The sequence below is a fragment of the Squalius cephalus genome (genome assembly GCF_949319135.1).
Source record: "Squalius cephalus genome assembly, chromosome: 6".
Classification (NCBI taxonomy): Eukaryota; Metazoa; Chordata; class Actinopteri; order Cypriniformes; family Leuciscidae; genus Squalius; species Squalius cephalus.
Genome location: NC_137127.1, coordinates 40,264,757 through 40,292,035, shown reverse-complemented (window position 1 = coordinate 40,292,035; position 27,279 = coordinate 40,264,757). Strand labels below are relative to the sequence as shown.

Sequence of the window (27,279 nt, the reverse complement as noted above, 5' to 3'; positions counted from 1 at the left end):
AAACTATTTCCATTCATTTCTACGGAGTGGAGTTGGATTTGTCCTCATTATTAGCTCTGCACACTTTAATACAGAGCTACAGTAACTTTATCATGGATTTGGAAGGCGGCAATTATGAACCTGGTTTTGTGGGCATCAGGTTTTGTCAGGAGTGGTGAGTTTAGATGAGTTTGCGCATGTTGCTGATCTGATGTGCGTGTTTGTTTGCGGCTCTAATATGAATCTCTCTCTCTCTCTCTCTCTCTCTCTCTCTACAGTAATAACATGTTGTATCCTAAAGAGGATAAAGAAAACCGCATTCTGCTCTATGCGGTAAGTTCTTTTTTGTTACATGAATAACGTTAGACCTTTAATCCAGGGTAGAGTGTTGTTTAAGCAGTGAGTTTGTTTTACGTCGATTGACTCAGATTGATATATTTACAGTTTGATATAACTAACTTTTAATTATTTGGAATGCATCGAGCTAACTTTTGAGAAGAGGCTTAGAGGCTGATGGTGTTCACAGAAAACTGTATAAAGAGGTTTAACAGAGGGGTTAGTGTTCAAACTGACAGAACAGTCCCTTACTAGTGTGTGTTCATGTATGTTTTCAGTGCAGAAACTGTGACTATCAACAGGAAGCCGACAACAGCTGCATCTATGTGAACAAAATCACCCATGAGGTCGAGTGAGTGTCTTGCTATTTTTTTTATTATAATTTTTTTTACAGAGAAGTTGCGAAAGGTATTGACATTAGTATTATTAACAAGTGACATGGCATCTTTCTCATCATATCACTGATTGGCCAGAGAGAATCTTCACGACCAGCGTCATTGGATTTGCGACACGAACTAACAAACTTCGTCTTGCAGTGAAAACACTATAAATAGGTGGTACTATTTAAGTGAGCCGTACCATCCAGTGGAAAAAACACCTATAGTGGCAGTATTCATTCAAGTTACTATGAAAACTGAATTGACAGTTTTTTTTTTAATGGAATATTGCTGTATTTTATAAATGATTTATTAGTGCACATAGTTTTTTTTGTTGTAAATTCATATGCCCTTATCTCCAATCACAGTAACTTTTTTTCCTCTGATGTGTTTCCGAGGGCGGGACAAACTGTCACTCACGTCACATGAGATCCACAACCATCCAATCAATATTATTACAACACTTAAGCCACGATAGAACTTTATTCAGATCATTTTTATTTAATAAGATAAAGTTCTGAATGTCAATTTCACATCTTCATATCAATCTTATTTCGTCCCTTTCCTTCAATATTTTTCCTTGTATTTTCAGGTAGAAATTAGTTGTCAAATAAAAATATTTGCACATTTTAATGTTTTCACATGCATCTAAATCTATTTGTTTTTACAATAAATGTTGTTTTAAGCAGTTTTAGAAAGAACGATGACCTTACTAAAACCCTAATCAACAAGTCGAAGGTGACCGTATTCAGTTATGAAATGTAATTGTGCTAAATCATATTTGTATTGTTATAGGATAATGAATAAATTAGCCATTAACAGCGCATAACGTGGACACTAGATAGCGCTATGGAGTTATTTTTGTTGTGAAATAGCCTACACAAAAACGTAAGACAGTTCGATTTCAAGAGAGCATATAACCAGTATCACCGACCGTATGTAACAGGTGAACTCCCAGGTAATGATGATTCAGGCTGTTTTAAGTAACCTTCTTCACCCTCTCACAGCATTAGACACATTTTACGGCTTGCATTTGCATGTCGAATTAGGATAAAGGGTAAACTTATGCACAATACTCTTAATCACCGAAATACACGACCTGAAAATATCGATACTTGGCTTCCGTGTATCGATACAATATCCCCACGCAAAATATCGCTATACTATGCTGTATCTATCAATCTCCCCACCCCTAATCATAATTATATGAACCTATTACAGTATGCACATATTAAAAAGTCAGTCTGTAATAATACTTACAATGGGACACAAGACAGATAAAACATTACAGTATGGAGAAGCCTAATGGTTCTTGTACAGATAAACTATATAACATAGCATGATATTGGAGGTGCCACCATTTCTTTAATTTCCACTGGCACATGACACTACAACCGGATGTGCCTCTCAATGTGGACATGTGCTGATGGCTTCCTTGTGTACTTGGATGCCATGCCACTTAATGTTAACACCGCTACTGGAGGATGCACAGATGTCACTTGTACTAAACTGGACTTAATGTGTCTATATGCACGTGAAATGACTTTGGCTTTGTGACAGTGTTTTTCAGGTCACACGGGCATATTTAGGACTGCAGAGACTTCAGAGCTAATGTGGATAAAATAAGAATAATATTTACTTAAATAGCCTATCCAAAGCACAAATGCTCCACCTACCACACTCATTAACTCTGATTCAGTTGTTCTATAATGTTTATCGGCTGAAGAGATTTTTCTGGACACTTCTAACCTTGTCTCGTCCCTCTTCTCTGCAAGTGAACTGACTCAGATTATCGCAGACGTGGCCCAAGATCCAACACTGCCTCGGACGGAGGACCACCCATGCCCAAAGTGAGTGATAAATATGTTTTGTGATGTACATGTATATTAATAATATGATATGATGGCCATTTTAAAATGATTTTTTTTTTTAGGTGTGGCCACAAGGAGGCGGTGTTCTTCCAGTCTCATAGCATGAAGGCTGAGGTAATCTTTCATGCAGATTATACATTGAATCCACGTGACAGATTTTGTGACTGGAATTAAGTTTAAAAATGCTTATATTTTGGTGTTTTTAAACAGACTATAAGTAATATAAATAGCTCTGTTAATTGTAATTACAGCAATATTACATGATACCTACCTACTAAAAAAACTGAAACTTAAGAGGTGCGTTTTGATTTTCTGAATGCAGGACGCCATGAGGCTTTACTATGTCTGCACCGCCCCACACTGCGGCCACAGATGGACTGAATGAGAAGGATAAAGCTATGAATGTCAAAAGATGAGGACGTGCTCTTCGGCCCCGTCTCACCACTGCTCCATTCCTACACGTTATTTCTCAGGTTAGGGGACATATGATGTGGAGCGGACATATCTGGTCAGTGACCCAACTGTAGGTCACTGATGCATTTGTGAATAAACTAGTGTTTATTTTTAAATTTTCCCTCTGAGCGTGAGACTGGTGCACTAACACCAGCATGAAGTCCGAGACTTTTCTTCCCTCAAGGATCTTTATAGTTTCTCATTTTAATATTTCACACTGTATTTTTTGAAGGTTTGTAATAAAAGATTACAAAAACTGAGTTGAGTTTTTATTTTTTTTAAAGTACTAGTTTTATAGGGATCCTATTATGCCCTTTTACAAAGTCTTGATTTTGTTTTTGGGGTGTTTTCATGCTTGAATGTTCAAAAAATGCATTTCCAGTCTGGCTCGAACATGCTGATTTCGTTGAAGCCCTTCCTTCGAAATCTGAAATGTGCTGTGATTGGTTAGCTGTCCCAGTGTGTTGTGATTGGCACTGGTTAGCGCGTGTTTGGGAAATGTCCCGTCTCTCCATAACTGCAAGTTCTGCGCTAGACATATCAATGATGGCATCAATTTCAAACCAATTCGAACCAGATTCAGACCCTGACTATGTTAACGCACGAGATTTCATGCACAGACTTAGCTAGCATGGATTTCACAGGACATTTGAGTGATATGTATTTTGTAAATTTCTTATACATTGGATACAATATACATTATAGATGTTATTTGTCAGAAAACTAAGGTATTACAAACAGTAATCGACCACAAAACCATGGTTATTTTTTTTAAGGAGAGGTGAACCATCTTACAATAGCAACAAAACAAGCTGTTCTCTTCATCGCGTGTCTGGAGATTACATTGCTGGAAAAATTTAATTAGATTTTTTATAACACCCAAAATTAGGAATAAACATACTTCATTACCACAACCATGTTGGAGAAGCTGTGGAGATGTGAACGTGAATCATTCGCATGTGTTCTGGCTCTGTCCTAAGATCGCAAAATTTTGGGAAGATGTTCACTTAGTTATAGGCAAAGTTCTGGGTTATGCTGTACCCAAGTCCTGTACATTATTATATCTTGGTGTCATTACGGGAAATGTGTTGAAAGAAGATAGATACATATTGAAAATTATGTTAGCAGCCTGTAAAAAGGCAATTACAAGAAAATGGTACAAGATTGACCCACCATTACAGGATGATTGGATGACAGTTATGGACGAATTACATATTATGGAGCAACTGACCTACAGAATAAGGACTCAAGAGGATCAATACTGCCAAAAGTGGGAGAAATGGACTGAATACATAAATTCGACAGAACAAAGACCATCACATTGACATTGAGAAAGGATCAAACTGTAGAAACATGGTGATCCAACATGTTCTTTTTCATTCCTTTTTTTTTTTTTTTTTTTCTATGTTTTTTTTTTTTTTTTTTGTTACCCCCTACCCCCCTGTATAATGTTTAAAGAAAAACAATAAAAAGAAAGTATAAAAAAAAAAACAAGCTGTTCTCCATAAAATGTGCAGCACACAGATAAATGTTGGGATTATAATGTTCAGGAACAGTGTTTAAAATAAATTTGAACTCTAATGCAGCTCAACCAGGCCTCGTCCCCTTTTTTGCGTATTCCGTGGGCGGGGATTATTTAAATGAGTAACATTATGACTTCATAAGATCTGGAAAAATCGCGTTGTAGTCAAAACGAGCCGTTCGTTGTACAGTAGTTGTTGAAAAGGGGATTTTGTTAAAATATAGACTGAGCCTTGTAACCTTGCAGATCTTTTTTGCAGATCTGCTCAAACAGCAACATTACACACTAACTAAAGTTAAAAAAGTGGAAAAGCATGATAGGACCCCTTTAAACTTCAGAGATTTTGATAACAGATACCGTTTATTCCATGGTGGTTTAGAGTAGAAATAAATCTGAATAAAACCTAAATTGTGATATGGTTCAGTGCGATTATCAAATCACATAGGCTGTGATTTAATTAATATTTGAGTGTTCTTTTACATACAAGCTGCACATCTCAGTGTTTCAGGGTGGCACGTTTCACACGCAAGCTAGATTTGAAAGCATTAGATCCCACCCTCCCTTCCAGTGTTGGGGAAGCTACTCTGAAACTAGTTTGACTAGCTACTAATAAGTTATAAAGTAGTTAAGATCAAATTACACTTCTGTAGAAGTAGTTGGCTACACTTACATTTTTTTTTTTTTTTTTAAACTATGGCACTGCATATTACAAATACCTGAATAAATGTTAATCAAGAATGTAATCAAGATTTGGTGTTTAAAAAAAACGTAATGCAATACAATTATGATTTCAAAGAGTATTGTTTTATTTTGTAAACTATGTAAAAAAATGGCAGTGCCGGCAACCAGTCCAGCCCTGATCCAACATACACACAATACTCAAGAATATAGCTCAAAGTGCAAAGTTGCTACAAATATAACATCAATGTAAAAAACAAGTTTGCAACTTGATACACAGGAGTAGTCAAAAATGCACGTTAAACTCACATGCAGTGATGGAGCTCGCAGCATTTACTGTGAACTGAGCCGCTCTGAGACGTGAATCATGCGCTTCACTCTGCTCCTTTCAGAGCGTCTCCAAAACCACTCCTCCTTCAAAACACATGAACGCACATAGCAGAGTCTGCAAAGTGTCACAAGAAACAGTGTTAAATTACCTCATGTCTCAAACCACATAATATTACAATAATAATGAAGGTAAACAACTTACAGAGCTCTTACTTGTACCACCTGACTGCTGCAGATTAATTTCAGCGTTGAGTGTTGACATAGAAAATGCACGGGTTGCCATCTTGTAATTACGGTTACGACATGGTGTGAAAGCAGCATAAGCTTGTTGTTTTGGTTCAGGAGGTACTGTAAAAGGCTGCAGCTGTTTATCTGCTGTGCTCTGTGGCTGTCAGTCTACAACTTTGTATATCATACAATGGTGTCTATGGTAACTAAAACTGTTTGGTTACCAACATTTTTCAAACTACTTTTTTTTTGTGTTCCGCAGAAGAAAGATGTAAAAAGTGAATGTGCAGTGGTTGCTTTAAAGCTACACTGTGTAGGATTTTCTCCCATCTAGCGGTGAAATTGTTTATGACTACCAACTGAATATTACTTTCCAGCCCCTCCCATTCCGAGGGCGTTTTAACTCCTACGGTGGCCGTATTATTTCAAATCTGCCGGCAGTCGCGACTAAAATCTCCCCCTCGCATTTGTCACACTTGTATTTCCAGGTATGTCCCTCTTTGGCTAATGTATTTTCAAGACAACATCACAACATGGCTGCCGCCATTCGAGCGACTTGCTCGTATGTATTCTAAATGGCAGATTCTACGCTTACGAGAATACTTGATTTGTTGGTATAAGTAATTACACATTAATTAATACAATCGTTTAAATTAAATCATTTTACCCTAATCATATTTTTCACTAATCGTGTTTTTTGCAGGGAATCAACTTAAAAAATTACACAGTGGTTGCTTTAAGGAGGTATTTCTACCTGATTCAACCTATAAAATAAGAATGTGTTGTGGTTACCTAATTCAATCAGGTTTAGGTAACATAAAAGGGAATGTTGTTTTAACTTAATTGAGTTACACTGACCCAATATACAATTTCCAATAAAGCTCAGGATGAACATATTTGACACATGCGCACTACGACTGCACCAGACCTCTTGAGGGCAGTATAGTCGTGACTCGTGTCAGCTACATGACATTCTGTTCTGAAGTACAAAGAAGAAGAAAGGTTAGCGTTTGGCTGCTCCTTGCTGAACGGCGGATTTTGCTTCAATGTGAAATTGTGATTTGTGGTTATTACACGTTGCGTCAAAGTGAAAATCACAATTGATGTTATAAAACAAATATACACTCAAAAAAATGTTTTTGCCTCTTGTTCAGTTTAATTAAAATAAGCTAAAGTAACACAATTTAACATTTCGTCACAACTTAATTTATTGTGTTCAATCCACCCAATATATTTAAAAGCGAAGTATATTTAATTCATTTGAGTGAAACTAACTGGGCAGTGGCTCTGTACTTCCCAGCATGCTGCAAGGGTATGCACTGGGAGAGTAAATTTGGGGATCAAGTGTTATTTTATGTGTTTTTTAGGAATGGGAAAAATGTTGGTAGTTAATGTTAATGTTATGTTGGACATTTAGAGGCGTTTCTGTTATTGAATTTTGTGGCTACCATTGTGCTGAAGAGTAGCACCTGTGGACACTCAAAGTTCTATACCAGTATCAGTACTTATATTTCAATTCTTACCAGTTCATTATTTACTGTATAATGATGGATAACACTACTGGCTTAAAGATTAAGGCTTTAAATTAATTCGACCTAAAGCAAATAAATTGTGTTGACCAAACTAAACTGATTTATTTTGAAAGAACTAAATTAAGTTGCGGGTAAAAATTCTTAAATTAAGAAATACATTTTTGAGTGTATTTACATCAAGGTGAAAAAGGACTTTCATCATATAAAACAAAAAAAGATTATACCAAAGTTATTACAGTTTTTCTCAATTGCTAAAACACAATTTCTGAAACCTTGCTCCATTTTCTGAAAACATTAAACCTCATCTTCAAGCACTATTTACAAAATCTGTGACTCCTTTTGCAAAATGAAACTTTCGCCTCAAAACAGTTTTACCCGTGTTCAAAATCAAACACTGCCTCAAATCCTAAACAAAGTGATCAAAATGATATACACTATCAATCAGTCAGTAAACAATACACCAAAAAAAATAGAAAACACATTGTTCAAAACATATAGTTCTCAGGGAGAAGTACATTTTTAATCTCAAAACAAATGTCCTATTTTTCCGTCATTGTCTTTTGATGAACGAAAACATGTTCTATCATAGTAGCTCAAAATTGATCAGAAATGACTACTCTGCTTTGCTCTTTGCAATTTTTACCCTGTACCCTGAATCTCACAAACTTGTCCTTTGTCTCTACTGTAATTCTTGTTCTTTGTTGATTTGAACCTGCAACCAGTCAAAATCTATTGAGCAGTCAGTATTGTTAACAAATGGAAAGCACAATGTTCAGGGCCATACAATTTGTTCATTGTACAGTATACAGCCTACAATGCAATGTAAAAACAGGGGCAAAAATCAAAGGAGTAAACATGTGATCAATGTGTTTCTTCTTGTCTTTGGGCTGGGTCACGCCAGGCCAGAGCACTTCATCAACATCACAAGCAATATTGTCCCTCCTCCTTTCTTGCCCTCCTCCCCCTCTTCCTCTTTCTTGCCCTCCTCCTCCTCCTCCTCTTTCTTGCCCTCCTCCTCCTCCTCCTCCTCCTCTTCCTCTTCCTTGCCCCCCCCCCCCCTCCTCCTCCTCCTCCTCTTCCTTGCCCCCCCCCCCTCCTCCTCCTCCTCCTCCTCCTCCTCCTCCTCCTCCTCGTCGCCGAACCTCGCATACGCACTCGTCCTTGTCCTCTCACATTGTTTCTTCTATCCATTCTCAGACTTTCTCCTTCCCACCATCAACAACCTGTTTGTTCTCTGAACTGGCTTATATTGGTTGTGTCACATCATTTGAAACAGGTTAAATCAGTTTTGAGTGCTTGTGTTCAATCAATGACATCTGTTCTTTATTTGTATTTGACTGTTGCCACTTGTGTTTACCAGTATGGATGACATGTGCATTAGAGTGCAGAATGTGTTTTGAGAATGGTAATGTGTTTAGAGTTTTGCTGAAAAGTCTAAGTGAGATCTGCAAATTGTGTTTTACCATGTGAAATGGTTTAAGTTATTGACATCAGACTGCAGAATTAGCTAAATGAGTTCAGGCAACTGAGAACTTTGTTCAGCCAATGAGTTTTAGTGTTTTAGCAATTGAGAAAAACTAAGTAATTTTGCTTTGCTGGAGAAATCAGATTATATCAACTGACAGTTATGCTTCCTGGATTGTTTTTTTCAGGTTGGTTGATTAATCAGTAATCTTAAATAATTTATTCATTTCAACAAAACCAGTTATTTTAGATGTTACCACATGAAGTAGGCTATATATTTTCTAAGTTGAGCTGACAAAACATATATATATATATATTATTTATATTATTTTATTTTCACGAGGGTTAGCAAAATATGACATTTTGGATGAATTATCCCTTTAAATCTAATACAAGGGAATTCACACTTTTGGGGTCAGGCTAAATGAAGTTATAATTAAAAAGAGGATAATCACAAGGTTTGACTTGTTCTCACCATGTTCAGAGATTGTGTAATTGCTGTGTATATGCAAGTGTAACTCTTTTCATGCCAAGCTGCAATGCACTTCTGTTATTTTTGCAATGGAAAATATCACCATTCTTTCATAGCGGCATTTCCATAGATCTATAAAAAGCCCGTGCAGCATAGGCTAATTTCTTCATGTTGTTGCAGGACTCGCGAACAGAATGTTTTGCACGAGACAGGAAAGTACGCGGAAGTATCAACAACACGTTTGTACCTCCCTGTCAGTCAAAGCTAATAAACTTGTCAGTTTGCAAGTCATGTAGCCTACATTCGCCGGCTGTTGAAAGAAAAGTTTGTCGCTGATATGGACGGACACACACCTGGAGAAACCGTGGACTTGAACTCGGGTGAGAGCAATCATCCACAAGCGATCGCGCACGCTATTTATATGTAATTTCTAGCATTTTGATCTGACCACACTGTTGTTTCGCAGCGGCTGTAGTGTGTCGTCGTGCTTGGAACGCAGTGGATCCTCGAGACAGGACAGCGATGAAGAGTCCCGCGCAGAATGTGATCGTTCACCACACGGCGCTCCGGTACTGCTCGCGTCCGCGCGATAGCGTCTCTCAGCTCGCGCACATCCAGCGCATGCACATGCAGGAGAGGAGCTTCGACGATATCGGTTATAAGTAAGATGTTAGAACACTACATTTAACTTCTGACCACACGTTTATTACGTATCTAATAAATACAAATGTTTGTAATTGTTTTGCAGAACTAGGCTTGTATAAACTTTGTTTGGACGTCAAATGGTAATTCCATGGATTCATGAATAAATTTAGCATGGTATGGATCAATGACGTGACTCTTTTTTGCCCCGTTCAGACAATTTAAATGCGATTTAAACTAAAACAAACAAAAGAAAACTGTAGGACGTTTTCTATGATGAACAACACGATTAATTTTCTGAATTATTTTTTATTTTATTCTCACTTTATTTTACAGCCCTGTTCCCCATGTAGCCTACTTACTTACCATAGTGGGCAGCTTTAAGGTATAGCCTAGTCTAATTACTTGTAAGTGCACGTAGCCTACTGTAAAATAAAGTGCAACTAAAATGTCTTGGTGCCGGTGTAGCCTAACTGTCTGGTTATATCACCCAGCTAACAAAAATATATTCCAAGAACGTTTTGCTAACGTTCCCATTAAGTTATGAAATGTTGCATGAATGTTCAAAACGTCCAGTTTTTTAATCGTTTTAAAACGTGTTATAGCCTAGAACGGTAAAAGAACATTCCATCTGACCATTTTGCAAACATTATGGTACGTTTGAATGTTCTCTGAACATTCTGAAACAAATAACATAAAAAAAAAAAAAAAAAAAAAAAAAAATTAGATAGCGTCCAACTAAAATGTTTCAGAAAAAAAAGTTCCATGAACAATGTGTAAATAATGTTTTTGTGCCAACATTATTAACTTTAAACAAACGTTATTTTAATGTTACTGGAATAACTCTCTCGAATTTAAAAAAAAAAAAAAGAAGAAGAATTAATAGACATAAATTCTGTATTTATTATTAATTATTATTAATTAATTTTCACCAAATCTAAGTCAGGGAGGTGTAACCTATATGCAGGAAGCCATTTTTAGTCATGTGACAAGAAAACCATAAAACAAAAAGGTGCCCTGTAGAGCCTTATGACTGTCCTGTTTTTTTATAATCACATATTTTCATCTCTCTATAAAAAGGCATGTTTTGTCCCGTTTCAATTCTGCTGACATAACCGGACTGCCTCTAGTCTATACGTTAATTATCAATTCTGTGTTCCTCCAGCTTTCTGATCTCTGGAGATGGGGTGGTGTATGAAGGGCGAGGATGGGGGATTGTAGGGGCCCATGCAAAGGAACACAACTTATATTCTGTTGGCATCGCCTTCATGGGTAACTTCAATGGTGAGAACACGACCACCTCTATTATTACATTCATTTTCATCTTATATTTATTGTCTGTTTACACTATTGTGATATTTAGTGGTTTTGTAAATGGAAAGAGAAATCAACATGCATAAGAATTTGATAGTAATGAAGTACTGAACCACAGTTCACACATCACAAAGAAGATATGTTGTATTTTCTATTTGTCTGTAGATGATTTGCCCAGTTCTGCATCACTGTCTGCTCTGCTGAGACTACTGCACTTTGGAGTGCTTCACGGTCATGTGCGCCCTAATTTTGTGCTTGTGGGACATAGAGACGTGGCAAAGACTGAGTGTCCGGGCGAACATTTATACGCTGTGCTGCCAAAACTAAGAGACCAATTACGAAACCAATGATGACTGCGCAAGTTGCATTAAACCCCTGTAGTGTATGTAGGACTGTGTGAATGTGAAAGTGTATGATAGGTTTATTTGTGTGTGCCTTGTGAAAGTCTCTTGTGAGAAATAATGGATACATATAAATTCTATCACAACCAGTTTGGAACCAATTCTGAACGACATAATGAAGAGTCGTCAAACATGATCCTACTGAAGAGAAAATAAATTCAGAAAATTCTGAAGATCCAGTAAGATCCATGTTAAGAGGATTCCTCTGGTCAATCCTACAAATCCTATTAGCATTCCTTTATGGTTTTATGATATATTTTACTGATTAAAATTATTTTTTTCTTGACTAGACTACTTGAAAGCTACAAAATCATGATTATGGTATGTTTTAATTTATCTGCACACACACACACACACACACACACAAAATTAAAATGGACTGTACAGTGACGTGCAATAATTTAGTACTCTGGCTAAATGTAAACAATGTATATGCAAATACATTTTAAAGGCTAAAAGAGATGTACTTGTGAGCTCATGCATTGATAAGGATTTTTTATTTCTGCCAAAAAGCAAAAGCGAAGTTTTAATGTCATTGTGTCGGTTTTTATCACTAAACTTTTATTTGTTTGCCCTACTTGTATGTAGTCTTTCTATGCACTTCTTATTATGCAATACTTAGACAAATATGTAATTATTTTACTTTATCTGTTGTTTACTACTTGTATTATTTACTGTAACTTGGTCCCATTATATAATATTGTCTTTATCATTTAAATTAATAATTTGATACAATGCACTTACTGTATACACGTTACTGTACTTTACTTATACTTAAAAAAAACTGCATGTAATTATTATTTGTACATGTATAGCTAATTAAACTGAAAAATAAATTGTCTGAACAATGACACTAAACATCTAATAGTTTAAATTTGAAGAAATTTCTTTAAATGTAACATATTGCTTATAATCAAAATGTAGGTCCACTTTATATTAAGCGCCTTTAACTACTATGTACTAATATTTAAATTAATCATTTGATTCAATGCACTTACATGTTTTAACAATAGCAGCATTGGTAACACTTTATTTTACAGTGTCCGTTACATATGTTGCATGTACTATATGTACCATGGTAATAACAGTAAATTATGCATACAACTAACCCTCAACCAAACCATAATCCTACCCTGTTGTTAATTAATATTACTCAGTACTTTAATATATAAAATTACACTGTAACAATGACACCTTAAAATAAAGTGTAACTGCAGCGTTTACAACATGAACACAATAAATAAATAGATAGGCTATATTTTTATGTAGGCCTAGCCTACATACATAGCAGTTAATGACACCTATAAAGTTTGACCTAAAATTCCAATGCATGAACTGGTATCATATGAATAGGCAGTTTCTCTTGTTTAATTTGATATATAGCTAACATCTAGCCTTTCATCTATTATGTAGGCCTAGCTAAATTAAGTTCATGCGCAAAATTGAAAACGTCCATGTTTTCTAATGTTGTCCAACTCACTTCGATTATGGGGTAGAATGTAACCACAGTCGGCCTACTCCTTGTACTTGACATTAATTTACAGTTTACGAATTAGTATATTTCAAAACAACGTTAATTTGAAGCAGACAAATATGGGAATATTTTATCAAAGTTTGAAGCACATGGCGAAAAAAAGCACTGAGTTACGTTAAAGTGTTTCTTTCTTTTTTTTTTGCGCGGTCCGTGAAGGACACGCTCTTCTATGGGTTCATCCTCCAGAGATTAGGTTCGTGTCCATCCTAAGCTGTTTGTTTACTCACATCTCCAAGTGTTGTCGTATATCAGAAGTCCTTAGCGTAACGTCTTTTTGCCTCACTCGCTTCTGACAGGCATTCAGTCAGATGAATGTGTAAACAGAAGGGCGGTCTCAGGTGAGAGGCTTGAGTTTCACCGGCTTTCGAAGTGTTATAATTGAGCCTTCGAGTTCATTGATCAGTCAGAGAGATTGGCTGTGCCGGAAACTTATCAGATCTTTTTGTTTTTCCGCAAGCGTTTCCGAAGAATGGACGGGCACTTTGTAGGTTTTTTTCGAAACTTTTAAGTCCTGTTGGACACCTTTAGGAGAGTGTTTGTATTGTTAAACATGGAGGAACTAAAATCCCCCGTGAGTTTTTTCCACAAGTCGTCTTTCAGCATCAGTAGTTTACTGCTCCGACACGAGCGCGCGAGGAGCGACTCGAGCGCCGCGCCGGAAGCACCGCGCTCTCGTGCCGCAAAGCCACCCATCGCGCGCTCCCATCACCAGCAGACAAATGACGGAAAAGACAAGCCGATTTCAAAGCGGAACGAAGCGAACAGACCGGATATAAAAGAGTCTGGGGGAGATGGAGAGCAAAAGTGTGAAGGAACAGATGGACAGTCACCGGAGAAGAAGAGCAAACCCGATAAGCCTCCGTTTAGTTATAACGCGCTTATCATGATGGCCATCCGCCAGAGCCCGGAGCGACGGCTCACCCTCAACGGCATCTATGAGTTCATTATGGGCAACTTCCCGTACTACCGAGAAAACAGGCAGGGTTGGCAGAACTCCATCCGGCACAACCTGAGCCTCAACAAGTGCTTCGTCAAGGTCCCGCGCCACTACGACGACCCGGGAAAAGGCAACTACTGGATGCTGGACCCGTCCAGCGACGACGTGTTCATCGGCGGAACCACTGGAAAACTCCGGCGCCGGTCTACGGCCGCGTCTCGAGCCAAGCTGGCCATGAAGAGAGGCGCACGGCTATCCTCCACTGCCGCCACCGCAGGACTGGCATTCGCGGGCTCGTTTTACTGGCCCGTCCCGCCGTTCGTGACTCTCCAGCATCGTCACCCGAGCTCCGCGGCTCACCACAACAACTACGCCGCGTCGGTTCTGTCCCAGAGCTCGCGCCACTTCAGCTCGGTCGGTCCCGCTGCGGAAAGACTGCTTCTCCCGTCCGCCCAAGAGGCAGCTTATTATGGAATGGGCTGTGAACAGATGACCTCCACCTCCTCCTTCTCCACATCTGCTTCTGTGCCTCTGCCTCTCTCTGCTCCCCGCTCTTTCAATTTACTTTCCAATCAGTCCAGTTACTTTTACTCTCACCAGGTGCCTCACACAGCGGGACTGTCACCCTGGTCGCAGGAGGAATCGTACCTCTCCAAAACATCTCCTTCTGGACAGTTATTCCCTGGAAAGCCATCTCCTTCTTCTGAATACATTGGAGGACTATGTTCAGACATTCCCAGTTATTTTCCTCATTTTAACACAGCCAGCTCCATGCACTGAACATTTTCAGCTTTTTGAAGAGTATAGACAAGCAGTTCATGTGCAATCTTTTTATCCATTATTTAATTTCACGTGAGGCCAAATATTTGTGGCCAAACAAGTTTTCTTTTGTGATATCCAGTTGTTTACAGTCTAGTCACCGCAAAAACGAGTTAGGCAAATATTTGTATGCACATGACGGCTGAACTAAACGTGCCGATCTGAAAGTCAATGCACTTCTAAAAAAGGGAAATAGCTGAGGGAAACAATCATGTTTTGTTCTGACCACATATGTCTCTTTTTTTATGTACGATACCAAAAAGAAAAGATTAACTGCATGATTCTGTCCGGTGCTTTTTCATAAGATGTCTTCGTGTTGTTCAGCATTTACAGTCACTCACATAATCTTAATACTGTAGATATTTGTCTAAGAAGAAGCCTACAGGTCTTGGCCTGTAATTTTGACCTGGCCCAAACATGTATCCACTCAAAGGAAATAAATGTTTTGGAGGAACAGACCTTTGTTGTTCATGACAATTAATTGTTTATTAATTGTTTTATAAAAGAAATCTCCTACTGCAATTTCAAATTTGCAGACAGGTGATAACATTTCGGTGTAATTTACAATAAGGTTTCATTTGTTGACATTATCAAATACATCAGTTAACATGAACTAACAAAGAACAACATCATTTATTAATCTTAGCTAATTTCAACATTTACTAATACATTTTTAAGATACAAAAATTGTATCTGCTAACATGCACTTTGAAGTTGAACTAACAAGGACATTTTTATTAAGTAACATTATAGGTTAATAAAAATGTATTGCTTATTGTTAGTTCATGTTTGTTAATTAACTTGTGTTAACAAATGAAACCTTATTGTAAAGTGTTACCAACTTTTATTCAAAATGTGTATGTAAAAATATCCTTTATTAGTTTTCAATGTGATTTGAAATTTTACTTTTTTTTTGCTTTCAATTAACAACATCCTCCTTATAAAAATATGTGAAAATATGTTAATTTAATGTTTTTACTCTTTTATCATTTTTATTTTGTACGGCACTTTGACATTCTTTGATTCATAAAGGTTAGAACAAATAAAAGCCCATATTGTATAATACAAAGCTGGAGTTTGAGAGTTCATATGCTTAAACCTCGTCTCATCAATAAATAGATTATCCATTTATTCAACAATGCAGGGAATTTAGAGCAGGCCTATATGGCCCATGATTTAATACAAATTGTAATGTTTTATGAAATGGTTTATGTGTATATTCAACTATATGCAGATAAATATCTGATTAGCCTTCCATGGAAGAAATATGAAAATATTGTACAGTGCTTTGTTTTTCCACATCTTTCTCCCCTCTCATTCACACACACACACACACACACACACAGAATGTCTGAGGGTCTCTAGAGTGCGATCACAGCCTCAGCTCAGTAATGAAGTGGGTCTCCTTTTTCAAATGACTGAGGAGGGGAGAGATAAAAAGAGATGATAGAAGGAAATTCAGAGAGAAAGAGAGAATCCAACCACAGCACGCTAGAAATAAAAATCACATTCATCAGATTACACCACTTCAAATAGACACAAGTGGTTTTCACATTTGTACAAGCTGTGGTAATTGAGTGAGCTGGATGAAAAGTGTTGCCCTTGAACTAAGGAAACCAGTGAGTCCAGATTTCACCTCGCTGAATGACCGATCTGAGCAGACCTCACGTGCCCTCGTCTGAGCCATCAATGAGTCTTTTCCAGTTAACATATCTGTTTTAAAATCGGTTTTCTTTTATTTGTCTTGATATTGAATTGATTTTTTAATTAGGTGATTTTAATATTAAACCTAATTTAAATTTCTTTGAGTGATATAATAAAAAAACTACCACTTTGATGCCTCAAGAAGTTCATGAAGAGATTGTAAAACTAATCCATATGAATTGAGCGGTTTAGTCAAAATTTTCTGAAGAGACTCAATCACAATCAACAGACTGAATTTAGGCTTTTACTCACATATTGATCAGCGAACATAAACAGAAGCTCAACCGAACCTGCTTGACGCGCGAGAACAAACCTCATTGGTTCTTGCAGAAGCTCAAACGTGCTGCGCGGTTCTCACACTTGAAGTGAACATGCTTGAGCTTCAGTTTACCTTAAGATAAGATATGACGAGACACACACTTGCACAATTTCCCATCAAAAACACAACCATCCCGTCAGGTCTAAATACACTTATAACAGGCTTACCATAGTGAATCAGGGTAAGACAAAAACACTTTTTTTTTTTTTTTTGTAGTTTTTAAGGCTTGATTTAATAAAAATGACAAGACCCATGATTCATTTTTTTACTGTAGCAGCACAGTTATACTTTCACATTGTATCTCATTATACAATGTTGAACTTCACCTCACCTCTCAGTATCACCTGATATAAAGAGAGGAACACACAGATGTGTGAAGACGCCTCTCAAGACAGGTTTCTGGAGCCTCTTCTTCATCAAACAAAGAGAGCTTTATGAGGACACGATGCTATTTCACCAATCTCACACACACACACACACACACAGGCGACTTCAGGCGTGCTTCACTGTACCTTACTGGAAAACTGTTGGCAAACTACAATCTCTGATGCAAATGATAACCATAATACTGATATGACTGCTGAGTAATCGTGTAATTAGTCTGCAGGGGAACGAGAGCCGGATGTGAGAGGAGTGAAAGGAAAACAAATAGACAGGTGAAGAGATGCCCAAAGGCTGCTGTAAGTTGATACTATTTTCCTTTAATTTGTGTAATAAATAACATCCTCCCTTTGGCAGGCTTGACTAACGATTTCTACACCCCTCGATCACACTATACAGCCTACAAAACAAACAGCTGGGATATAAATCAGAAACTTTTGTGCATGTGCTTCTCCACGTGATTCCCTGAGGCTGGATTATAAGGTGTTCACTGAAACCTGCTGGTGAGACCACACACACACACACACACACACACACACACACACACACACACACACACACACACACACACACACACACACACCTGGTTTGTTATCTTTGTGGGGCTTCTCTATAGACGAAATGGTTTTTATATATATAGTGGTATATGCATACATTTTTTAATGGCTAAGATTTGGGTGAGTCTGCAGTAATATAATATATATTCTAATCTGTAATAGTGATCTATGTTTCATGGAATTTTATATTTTTTACTGTTAAATGTACAGCTTTTGGAAAAAGAACAAAGTCATCCTATAATTTACAATGAAAAACTATAAATTGACGTACCCAGAATTCTCTGTGTAACAGATGCTGTTTCATTGAAATAACGGTTACTTTTTCTTATCAGTTATGTACATCTTATGTTGTATAATTAATGTTTATTGAATTATTTTCATGCCGTGTGTTGCCATGATGGCGTTTAGTATTTGTTGTGAATGACAACGTGCACTTTCTATATATTAGCTAGTTGTGATGAACTTTGATTCATCATGTGGTTTTCTCTTTACCACTTGTGTTTTCAAGGTGGTTTTCAAATTTAAGTTCCATCTGTATTTACTATCATATTTTTTACAGTAAATTTCTGGCAACCACAGCTACATTTTTTTTACTGTAAAGTTAACAGAATTGAATAATACCAAGCTCAAACATTTAACATTTTTTTGTAAAAATAAAAAATAAAACAAATGTTTATGTATAATTTCCTCAATTAAAGATGCCCATAGATGTCTTAGAGGTCTTGTCAAAAGAGATCTAAAGCACAACTTAAAGAGGTTTTAAGCACAACTGCACTATGTTTTCTGATTATAAGGAACACTTGTAAGACTCCAAAGATGCATGGTGGAAGTCGAGAGAGAACCCAGTCTGGAAGGAAGGAAGTGATCTGGAGAGGTAAAAACATAAGCCGATGTACTTGAATAACTCTGGGCTCGGTGTGTATTTCCTAACCATAGTTAAGCTTTGTAAACCAATTCCACAGACATGATCCTCAAATCTCCACACTATAGGGTGCGATTATCCCGAGCAAACTCACCAACCTGTGAAATCACATGGGTGGGATTGTGCTCCGCGGGCGCCCGCCTGTCTCTAAGCAGTAAGCCAATCCCCTGGAGTCTGAGCACCGTACAGACACACATCTTTGTCTGTCTTACAAACTCACCCCATCATACAGCCGTCTTCCCTGTCAGTCATGACACATAACAAAGAGATGTCTGTTTGGTCTACAGACCTGACCCCTGCCCCGTGAATATTACCCCACACCACGGCTAAGAGGCCAGACACATTCTTCGGTTATCTATACATGAATACTTCAATGAGGCAGATCACTAGATCAGACTGCTCTGTTTCATAACAGCAAAATATTTTAAAAAGTAAAATATGTAGGCATATGAAGCATATGTAGGCTATATCTATAAAATATATAGAATGATTATTAGAATGATTTCTGGAGGATCATGTGACACTGAAGACTGGAGTAATGGCTGATTAAAATTCAGCTTTGCATTGCAGAAATAAAATATATTTTAAAGTATATTAAAATAGAAAATGTATTCAGTTACTAACGTAACCTTGGTTCTTTGAGATAAAGGGGAATGGGAAAAACTGAAATACTGAAGCCTGATTGAATCATGCAGTGAAACTGCACAAACCTATGGGGCTGCATACCGCCGAAATGGCCGGGGCTACCCGTCTATATAAACGGGCAAAACTCTCCATAATCTTTAGAATCTTTCGACTGAAAATCGACGAGCGCCGTGTTGTGCAACGTGGTAGCGTGGCCAGCTAGGCAATACCCGTTCCCGTTATCTCAGGGAACCTAGGTTACATTAGTAACCGAGCACGTTCCCTATCGATACGGTTCACTTGTATTGCATCCTAAGACACTATGGGAACGCAATTCAATAGCGGACCAGACATGGAGGGGCCCATAACTCGGGTTGGGGGAGCCAAATCGTCCCTATTGCCTGGGAGAGGAGGTCCTTTCTCAGGGGAATTGGCTAGGGAGCTGCTGTGAGCAGATGCATCAACTCGGGGAGTCATGACTGGTTCCGCCAAAGAGAAGAAGGACTGCGCATCTGTCCTCCCTGATTTGTCTGATGACCTGAGGGAGCAGCGCGACTCGGGGAAAGCCATACAGGGAAAGCCACTTGTGGGCCAGCGAGTCCCTGTCCTTTGAGAAGAATATTGGGCAATGTGAATTATCTTCTGAAGCGAAGAGGTCGACCTTTGCCCTCCCTAAAACACAGATCATGTGAACCGTATGGGGGTGAAGCATACAATCCCCTGAGGACACATTGCCCCAGAACAGCATGTCTGCCCCTTGGTTCAACTTGCCCGGCATGTGCACTGCTTTTAGCGAGCGCAGGTTGCATTGTGCCCATAAGAGGAGGCGTCTCACCAGTTTGTACAGAGGCCTCGATCTGAGTCCACTTTAGCGGTTTATATAGGACACCACTGCCATGTTGTCCAAGCGGACTAAGACATGGTGCCTTTTCAGGTCTGGTAGGAAGGTTTTGAGGGCCAGAAAAACTGCCAGCATTTCTAGGCAGTTGATATACCACTGTCTCTCCAAGCTCAACCAAGAGCCGGATGTTCGGCCCAGCCTCGAACAGAGCTCTCTAACCCGTGTTGGAGGCATCTGTTGAGACCTCCTTCCCTCTGGAGACCAACCCCAAATCTGCGTCGGCCTGGTACAGATGAGGGTCCTTCCAAGGGGCCAGGGCCATGACACAGCCTTGGTCCACCTTGATACAGTGGGCTGGAACCTGGGGTTTCAGCCAATACTACAGGGGCCACATGTGTAGCAGGCCCAGCGGAATTACCAATGATGCGGCCACCTTTAGGCCTGGCATTCTCTGAAAGGCTCTGAGGGGGAGTGAAACCCAGACTCTGAAAGATGCCGTGAGCTGCTGAATAGCCAGAGTGCGCTCCGGCGTGAGCAAGGCCTGCCTTTGGGCCAAATCGAGAACTGCTCCCGGGAAGAAGATTTGCTGGCTGGAAGACAGTGGCTAGGTTGATTTTGGAACTTTGGAACGGAGGACGTGCGCCAAGTTGCTCCATAAGGGCAGAGGTGCACGGCCACGGCTTCTTCGAGATGAGGCAGCTTCTCATACCAATTTCGGCGGGCTGCAGTGCCATAGGTCCGAGCAGTTTCACTGTGTGATTGAATCAGGCTTCAGTATTTCTGAGAAAAAAAAAGGAGCTTTTCCCATTGACATTATTTTAAATTGTAATAATATTTCACAATATTAGTGTTTTTTCTCTATTTTTGATCAAAAAATGCAGGCTTGGTGAGCAGAAGAGACTTCTTTCAAAAACATTAAAGTGCCCCTATTATGCTATTTTAAAGTCTCCTAATTTTGTGTTGGAGGTCTCCTACAATAGGATTACAAGCATCAAAGGTTTCATTTTCTCATAATAAACATTGCACATCACCACATTTTTCAATGATTCTCAAACGACTCCATGGATGAATCAATCTCTCTAAATCTCTCCTTTCTGCGAGCTTCTCTGCTCTGATTGGCCACGCGTAAATTGCTTACATCACACGTCAAAAACAAAAACGCCTATTACCATAACTGAACTTCAGCTCCATCCGGAGGCTTCCTACAGCTCTGTGATTGTACATCGTAAACTAAGGACAGTAATGGACGATGACGTCAACTTTACCATATCAATCTGAGCGCGAGTCCGAAGATGAAACATTGGAAGAACTAGTTATTCAACCCAAACTTCCATCGCAAGGACGACTTGAGCAGGATGTTTCTCAGTGATACACTACTCAGTTTGAGGTAGGCTACATTGAGATTTGTTTGAAAATATATACATCAATAATTAGTCATACTTACAGGTTGTGATTCTGAGGAGCAAGTTGGTCCAAATAAGCTGGGTACTGACCCATCTTTCTAGAGCAAGCGTTTTGCAAATCCCGCATTGAACTCTGAGATTTGAGAAGCAGTCGTCAGTAAAATGAAGGGAGCACAGCAACAGTTTGGGATTATACTGCTGTGGTATCGTGGTAAAGATGAATTTTGGCCACTGATTCTTCACAGCCTCATCCTTTGGAAGTGAAAATAAACCAAATTTACTTTCACAGCAGAGAGCACAGCATCTTGACCACATGATATCCACACGAAAGAGCTACAGCAATTCCTGTCCACGCAGAACACATGGGCATTATGCAAATGTGGTAAGCTGTGACGTGTGAACTTCACGAAAATAGATTCGAACACCAAACGACTCGTTTGAGCGATTCAGAGTCGACTCTTTCTTTTGAGATAAACTAACTTTATTTATGATGCACTTTCAGCTTTACAACTTTGCAGACTGTTTTTCACATACAGCTGCATTACAAAAAAAAAAAAAATCTGGGGCACTTTAAAAATAGTAATGTTTCCAAACTTTTGACAGGTACTCCTTAATATATAATAATATATTTAGGAAAAATACAATTAGCCTACCTTGTTATAATGATGACATTGGAATTAGTTGGGCTGAATTCACACAAAACATACACATTATTAACAATAATAATATATTAATTCAAGGTCTCTGTGAACTAGATGATTGCTATCAACATACAAACCACTGCTAGAAAATATAAACATTTGTGTAATTAAACTTTAGTTTCAAAACATAATAGTTACTGAGAGATAGATAGCCTTTGAGACCACTTCCTTGTGTGACAACTAGCCCCGTTTAAATATTATAGTTTAAAACGATTAAGTATAATTAACTCATCACTACAACTCTATACGAACATAAAAACCTAAAAACAAGTTTATTTACTTTGCGGGAGAAAACCGGAACCGGAACTTACAACTGAGTAAGGCGGCACAGCAGACCCGGAAGTGACTTTAACGTTGTGGAAACGTGAGGCGCCTATGTGCAGTTGCTCATTTCATTGAAGACATTTGAGAAGTCGAAACCTACTAAAACATGTAAGTTCACTCTTCTGCACACCGTATATTATGATAAATGTTTGAGTTGTACTGCTGGGACAGAAATAACCAGTTAATAGTTTTATGGCCGCTAAAAAAGTCATTAAGCAAGACTAATGCTAATGTTAGCAGCTACAATGAACTATTGTACTGATGATTAGGATTCGTCCTAAGTGAATACTGTTATAATATCTAACTTATGTATTTTTTTGGCAAGCGTTGTCTTTGTCAAATTGCGTGGATATTGGCTTTGTCTCTAATTTAGTTTTATTGTGTCTTTTTTTTGCGCACTTAATATCTGAATCATTAACGTTACGTTATGGCTTACGTTAATTTAGTGCGTATGATTATATGATCTCTATAACGTTACCTAAAAACATGAAAGAAAGCTAGATTAACTTCTACATTTGTGGTATTCTAGGCTTTTGAGCTCTAACTCTTCATATACTTTACCTAACTCTATATGGTGTAAATTGAGTGATATTCGTGTTACCTGTTCATCCACACATTCTAACTGTTGAAATGCTTTGTTAGGAGTTTGTTAAACAAGCCTAAATCTGAGATGACTCCAGAGGAGCTTCAGAAGCGAGAGGAGGAAGAGTTTAACACCGGTCCACTTTCAGTCCTCACCCAGTCTGTGAAAAACAACACACAGGTTCTTATCAACTGCCGCAACAATAAGAAGCTACTGGGCAGAGTCAAAGCATTCGACAGGTACGTGATGTGAAGCCTTCTGTTGGATTTATTATATACACTGCAACCCTCTACCGACACACTAAAGCTCGAGTCGCCAATGGCTAGTACGTTTTTACATGGAATGCAAGAACAATGCAAATGAAAAAATTCGACATAACAATAAAATACAAATTTCAAGCACTATTAAATTCAGTGTCAACATCATGACACAAATGTGTCCTTTGAAAAATGCCAAGACAGTGGGTCTCATTCACTAATAATTGTGTGGATTATTTCGTATTTTATATGCCCAGGAGAACTTCTCTCACATGAATTTCTTAAGTTCTTAACCTCTTTATAATGTTAATGAATTTGGAGTATTCTGTATGAGCGACCATGTGCCCAAGATTAGTCATTTGCATAAAATGCACATATATCTCCAAATAAGGGATTTCTTTTACAGCCTTTCATTACTCTGACGCTCTCGAAAAAACACAGTCTAGCCTGAAGTACGCGCAGCAAGATGTGCCATCGTCAAAACCAGTTCAAACACAACACAGACCTCTCATTACTAGCCAGCTGTACATATGCGTGTCGGTGTTATGCTGAAAAACCTCACAGCTCAAGCTATACTAACGCAGCCTTTCTTATTCTTTCATTGTATATGAAGTATATTTGAGATTAAATATCTGTATAAAATGTCATTTTAAACCGAATATAAGGCCACAGGCCACCCAATATATGGTTGAATGAGACACAAGCTGCGTCTGAAATTGCGTAGGTAATGCATTTGAATTTACTTCGCGACCATTAAAAAAAAGGGTGCTCTATGTAGTGTGAGTTGCGTCGCTTCACTTCCATTCACAAATAAGCTAAAGTGGCTTCACGGGATAGTAAAGTGTTCATCGAATGCACACTTCAGAATCTCTGTGGAAGTATAAAATCATTTAGAGAGACATGCTGTAGATAAACCGCTACTGTAAAATATGTGAATAGATACTACAAATTAATTGGCTCACATCGTTCATGTGTATATAAAATTGTTAAACAAAGTTTCCATGATATGGACTTTCAATAGGCACGCTGATTTCACGCAGCCGCCATTTTGAAATCGAAAGTGAGGCTCCGGTGGGAAAAACCCCGGAAGTAAAGATAAACAACAATGCCTTTGGACTACCAACCTGAAGCTGCTGCCGCGATTTACACTATTGGATGTTAATAATCAATATAGGATAGGTATATAGTTCATTCCTGCTTCTTTTTTTACTTTCTGAATTATATAAAAAAAAAATATTTTATTTATAAATGAATTTCACTGTATATAGTCTAAAGTATAAAAGAAATGTATGTACAGTTTTAGAATTGACACAACATCATTAAACACAACAATACGCCATCGCATTCACGACTCTCCTGTGATTAAAGGCGACACTTCCGGTTTTCTTCCCACCGGAGCCTCGCTTTCGATTTCAAAATAACGGCTGCGTGAAATCAGCGTATAGGCACTAATTTTGTCAATCGGAAGGAATCCAATCATATTTCAGATTTTTAAAGGTCTGTTTATATTAGTGGATCTCAACCTTTTTGACTTCTAAGGCCATCCTCATTTTTCACACTGATATTTGAAGCCCCCCCCCCCCCCCCATAACTAGAAAAAAATCTCGATTTCTAGTTGTTTTGTCTTATTTTAAATCATTTTAAGTCATCTTGAGGCCCCCTGTTTGGGAACCAATGGTTTAAATGAACCCTTGACATTGCAGTCTGATTCACAGACTCCTGCCTAATCTCTCAGGGGGGCAAATGTTTGGATGATTGATAAGGATAAGGTCCACCCATGCAATGGATAAATTAACAGCTTAAGCATGTAAAGGCAACTTCACTACTTTAATATTAATGAAAAATAAAGTGACTCTTACAATAAATCTCCTTGTTTGTTTCTATATGAGTGTTAACAATTCAGCAGCAAGTCAAAATCAATTCAAACAAAGCCCAGCCAGGATGCGAATTTCCAAAAACGTTTACTCCAATTTCAATTTAATAAGAAACAACTGAAATCACATAACTCACTATTTACGCTACTTGCTCTGGCCAAATCGCTCTGAATCTGAAGGGCTACATTTTATTTCTCCATTTAATAAACAAACTATTCCGTCAGATAAATATTTGTTGTGAAAGAAATAGTTACATTTTCAAGCATTTTATCCAAAATTTAAGCACTTTTCAAACCTTAAACGCATCAAAATTCAAGCACTTTCAAGGATTTCAAGCACCCGTACGAACCCTGCACATACTCACTATTTACACTACTCACTATTAATACACTGCTTACATCACATTACTCGCTTAATACACTGCTTACTTATACTGAAATTTTGCTCTTCTCTCTTTCAAAGTAGCAAAGTGATAAAAATTTTTATGACACGATAGAATTAACTGCGTTCGCCATGACATTGTTCAAGTTCAACTGGCCTAACCTCGCGAGATGTCCCAACAGTCTCTCTCGTTCTCGTTCTCTTTTTTTTTTTTTTTTTTATCACATTTAATAAAGATATTAAAGTAGTGTTTCATTTTTTCTTGTTGTTCAAATTCAAAATTGTTTTCAAATATTATTTGTCACTTAATCTTAAAGATTTTTAATAGTGTATGTTTGTTCCCACCAATCGCTGCACAAGTTAAGGATACGTATGATGACGTAAGCACGTTAGTGCGAGCCCTCCCGGAACCCATAGAGAATGCATTGCAGTGCCTGCAGTTCGAAAAAAAAACATCTTTGAATGTAAGTCTATGGGAACACTCTGGGCGATTCTCAGCCAGAGTGAAATCGCCCAAAAAGAGGCGGTACTCCACAGAACGTGACATGACGCTGATTGGTCTATATCCAGAGGCAGAACATACAGTGACGGCTAGCGTAACTCTGTGGTTGAATGAGATTGTGAATGTGATTGAAAAAGTCCCTTTCACACTTTGGTGGTGCATCGCCCAATCGCCCTAATGAAGAAACCGCCCCTGTTCACAGATCTGTTTACATGTGTGTGTATTCCAACCAAAACTTCAGACCAGTCGCCACGTTCAGAAGCTGAGGAAGGGTGGCATGGTGTTTTTAAATCTGATGGATTCAAAAATTCACGTGATACATTTATTATGTTGATCGGATCATTACCCATTTTAGTCTGATCGAAATTTTATTCAATCAGTCGGATCAATTGAGGCTTTTCAGTCCGATTGAACTGTCAGTCAGAACAGATTATTTGGTTGCATGTAAACAAATGCTACTGTCTCTTTTCTCTGGATTTTCAGGCATTGCAACATGGTTCTGGAGAACGTGAAAGAAATGTGGACTGAGGTGCCTAAGAGCGGCAAGGGCAAGAAGAAGTCAAAGCCAGTGAACAAGGATCGTTACATCTCGAAGATGTTCCTGAGAGGCGATTCAGTCATTGTGGTGCTGAGGAACCCACTCATCACCGGGAAATAAACTTGACGTGTAACACGTCTGTTCAAGGACAGGCAATCTCCTGGACACTCATACACCAGCTCGCCTGCGAGCTGAACTCCCTTTGACTCATCAGCACCTGTTAAAGTGTTAATTAGGCCTTTGAGCAACTTAATTATTTTGCCCTTAAGAGACAGTACACAGTTTGCCTTGTGCTGTAACAAATGTATTTTGCTGGAAAATGTTTAGCATCATCATGAGAGATTGTTTGGTCAAAGAATTTTTGTTTGTTTTTGATGTTAAAGTGTGCTTTGTTTTCTAAATAAACTTTTGGATATTCAAATCTCTATAAATCTGTTGTATGATTCTTTCAGAAATTAAAGGGGACCTATTATGCCCTT

The 27,279-nt window shown here is 38.2% G+C and overlaps 4 protein-coding genes across 4 annotated transcripts; all 4 read left to right on the top strand.

Moving 5' to 3' along the window:
- Window positions 1-4,605, top strand: polr2i (RNA polymerase II subunit I). Its single transcript, XM_079874135.1, has 6 exons — window positions 1-154; window positions 258-312; window positions 594-667; window positions 2,468-2,542; window positions 2,626-2,677; window positions 2,886-4,605. Exons 1-6 carry the CDS (start codon window positions 93-95, stop codon window positions 2,946-2,948), a joined length of 381 nt encoding a protein of 126 aa, XP_079730261.1. The 5' UTR covers window positions 1-92; the 3' UTR covers window positions 2,949-4,605.
- A 4,723-nt stretch (window positions 4,606-9,328) lies between these two features.
- Window positions 9,329-11,929, top strand: pglyrp5 (peptidoglycan recognition protein 5). Its single transcript, XM_079874134.1, has 4 exons — window positions 9,329-9,622; window positions 9,709-9,904; window positions 11,050-11,168; window positions 11,364-11,929. The coding sequence occupies exons 1-4, from the start codon at window positions 9,580-9,582 to the stop codon at window positions 11,546-11,548; spliced, it is 543 nt and encodes a 180-aa protein (XP_079730260.1). The 5' UTR covers window positions 9,329-9,579; the 3' UTR covers window positions 11,549-11,929.
- Window positions 11,930-12,323: 394 nt separating this feature from the next.
- Window positions 12,324-15,949, top strand: foxg1c (forkhead box G1c). Its single transcript, XM_079874133.1, has one exon. It carries the CDS (start codon window positions 13,684-13,686, stop codon window positions 14,848-14,850), a length of 1,167 nt encoding a protein of 388 aa, XP_079730259.1. The 5' UTR covers window positions 12,324-13,683; the 3' UTR covers window positions 14,851-15,949.
- A 6,719-nt stretch (window positions 15,950-22,668) lies between these two features.
- On the top strand, window positions 22,669-27,279 carry snrpd2 (small nuclear ribonucleoprotein D2 polypeptide). Its single transcript, XM_079875136.1, has 3 exons — window positions 22,669-22,773; window positions 23,308-23,487; window positions 26,746-27,279. Coding segments are annotated over exons 1-3 (357 nt in total). The 5' UTR covers window positions 22,669-22,771; the 3' UTR covers window positions 26,921-27,279.

Coding starts and splice junctions, on each gene's coding strand:
- polr2i (XM_079874135.1), top strand. CDS start 93: ATGGATTTGGAAGGCGGCAATTATGAACCTGGTTTTGTGGGCATCAGG. Junction 155..257: donor ATCAGGTTTTGTCAGGAGTG/GTGAGTTTAGAT, acceptor CTCTCTCTACAG/TAATAACATGTTGTATCCTA. Junction 2,678..2,885: donor CTCATAGCATGAAGGCTGAG/GTAATCTTTCAT, acceptor TTCTGAATGCAG/GACGCCATGAGGCTTTACTA.
- pglyrp5 (XM_079874134.1), top strand. CDS start 9,580: ATGGACGGACACACACCTGGAGAAACCGTGGACTTGAACTCGG. Junction 9,623..9,708: donor AACCGTGGACTTGAACTCGG/GTGAGAGCAATC, acceptor GTTGTTTCGCAG/CGGCTGTAGTGTGTCGTCGT. Junction 11,169..11,363: donor CTTCATGGGTAACTTCAATG/GTGAGAACACGA, acceptor ATTTGTCTGTAG/ATGATTTGCCCAGTTCTGCA.
- foxg1c (XM_079874133.1), top strand. CDS start 13,684: ATGGAGGAACTAAAATCCCCCGTGAGTTTTTTCCACAAGTCGTCTTTC.
- snrpd2 (XM_079875136.1), top strand. Junction 23,488..26,745: donor AGAGTCAAAGCATTCGACAG/GTACGTGATGTG, acceptor CTGGATTTTCAG/GCATTGCAACATGGTTCTGG.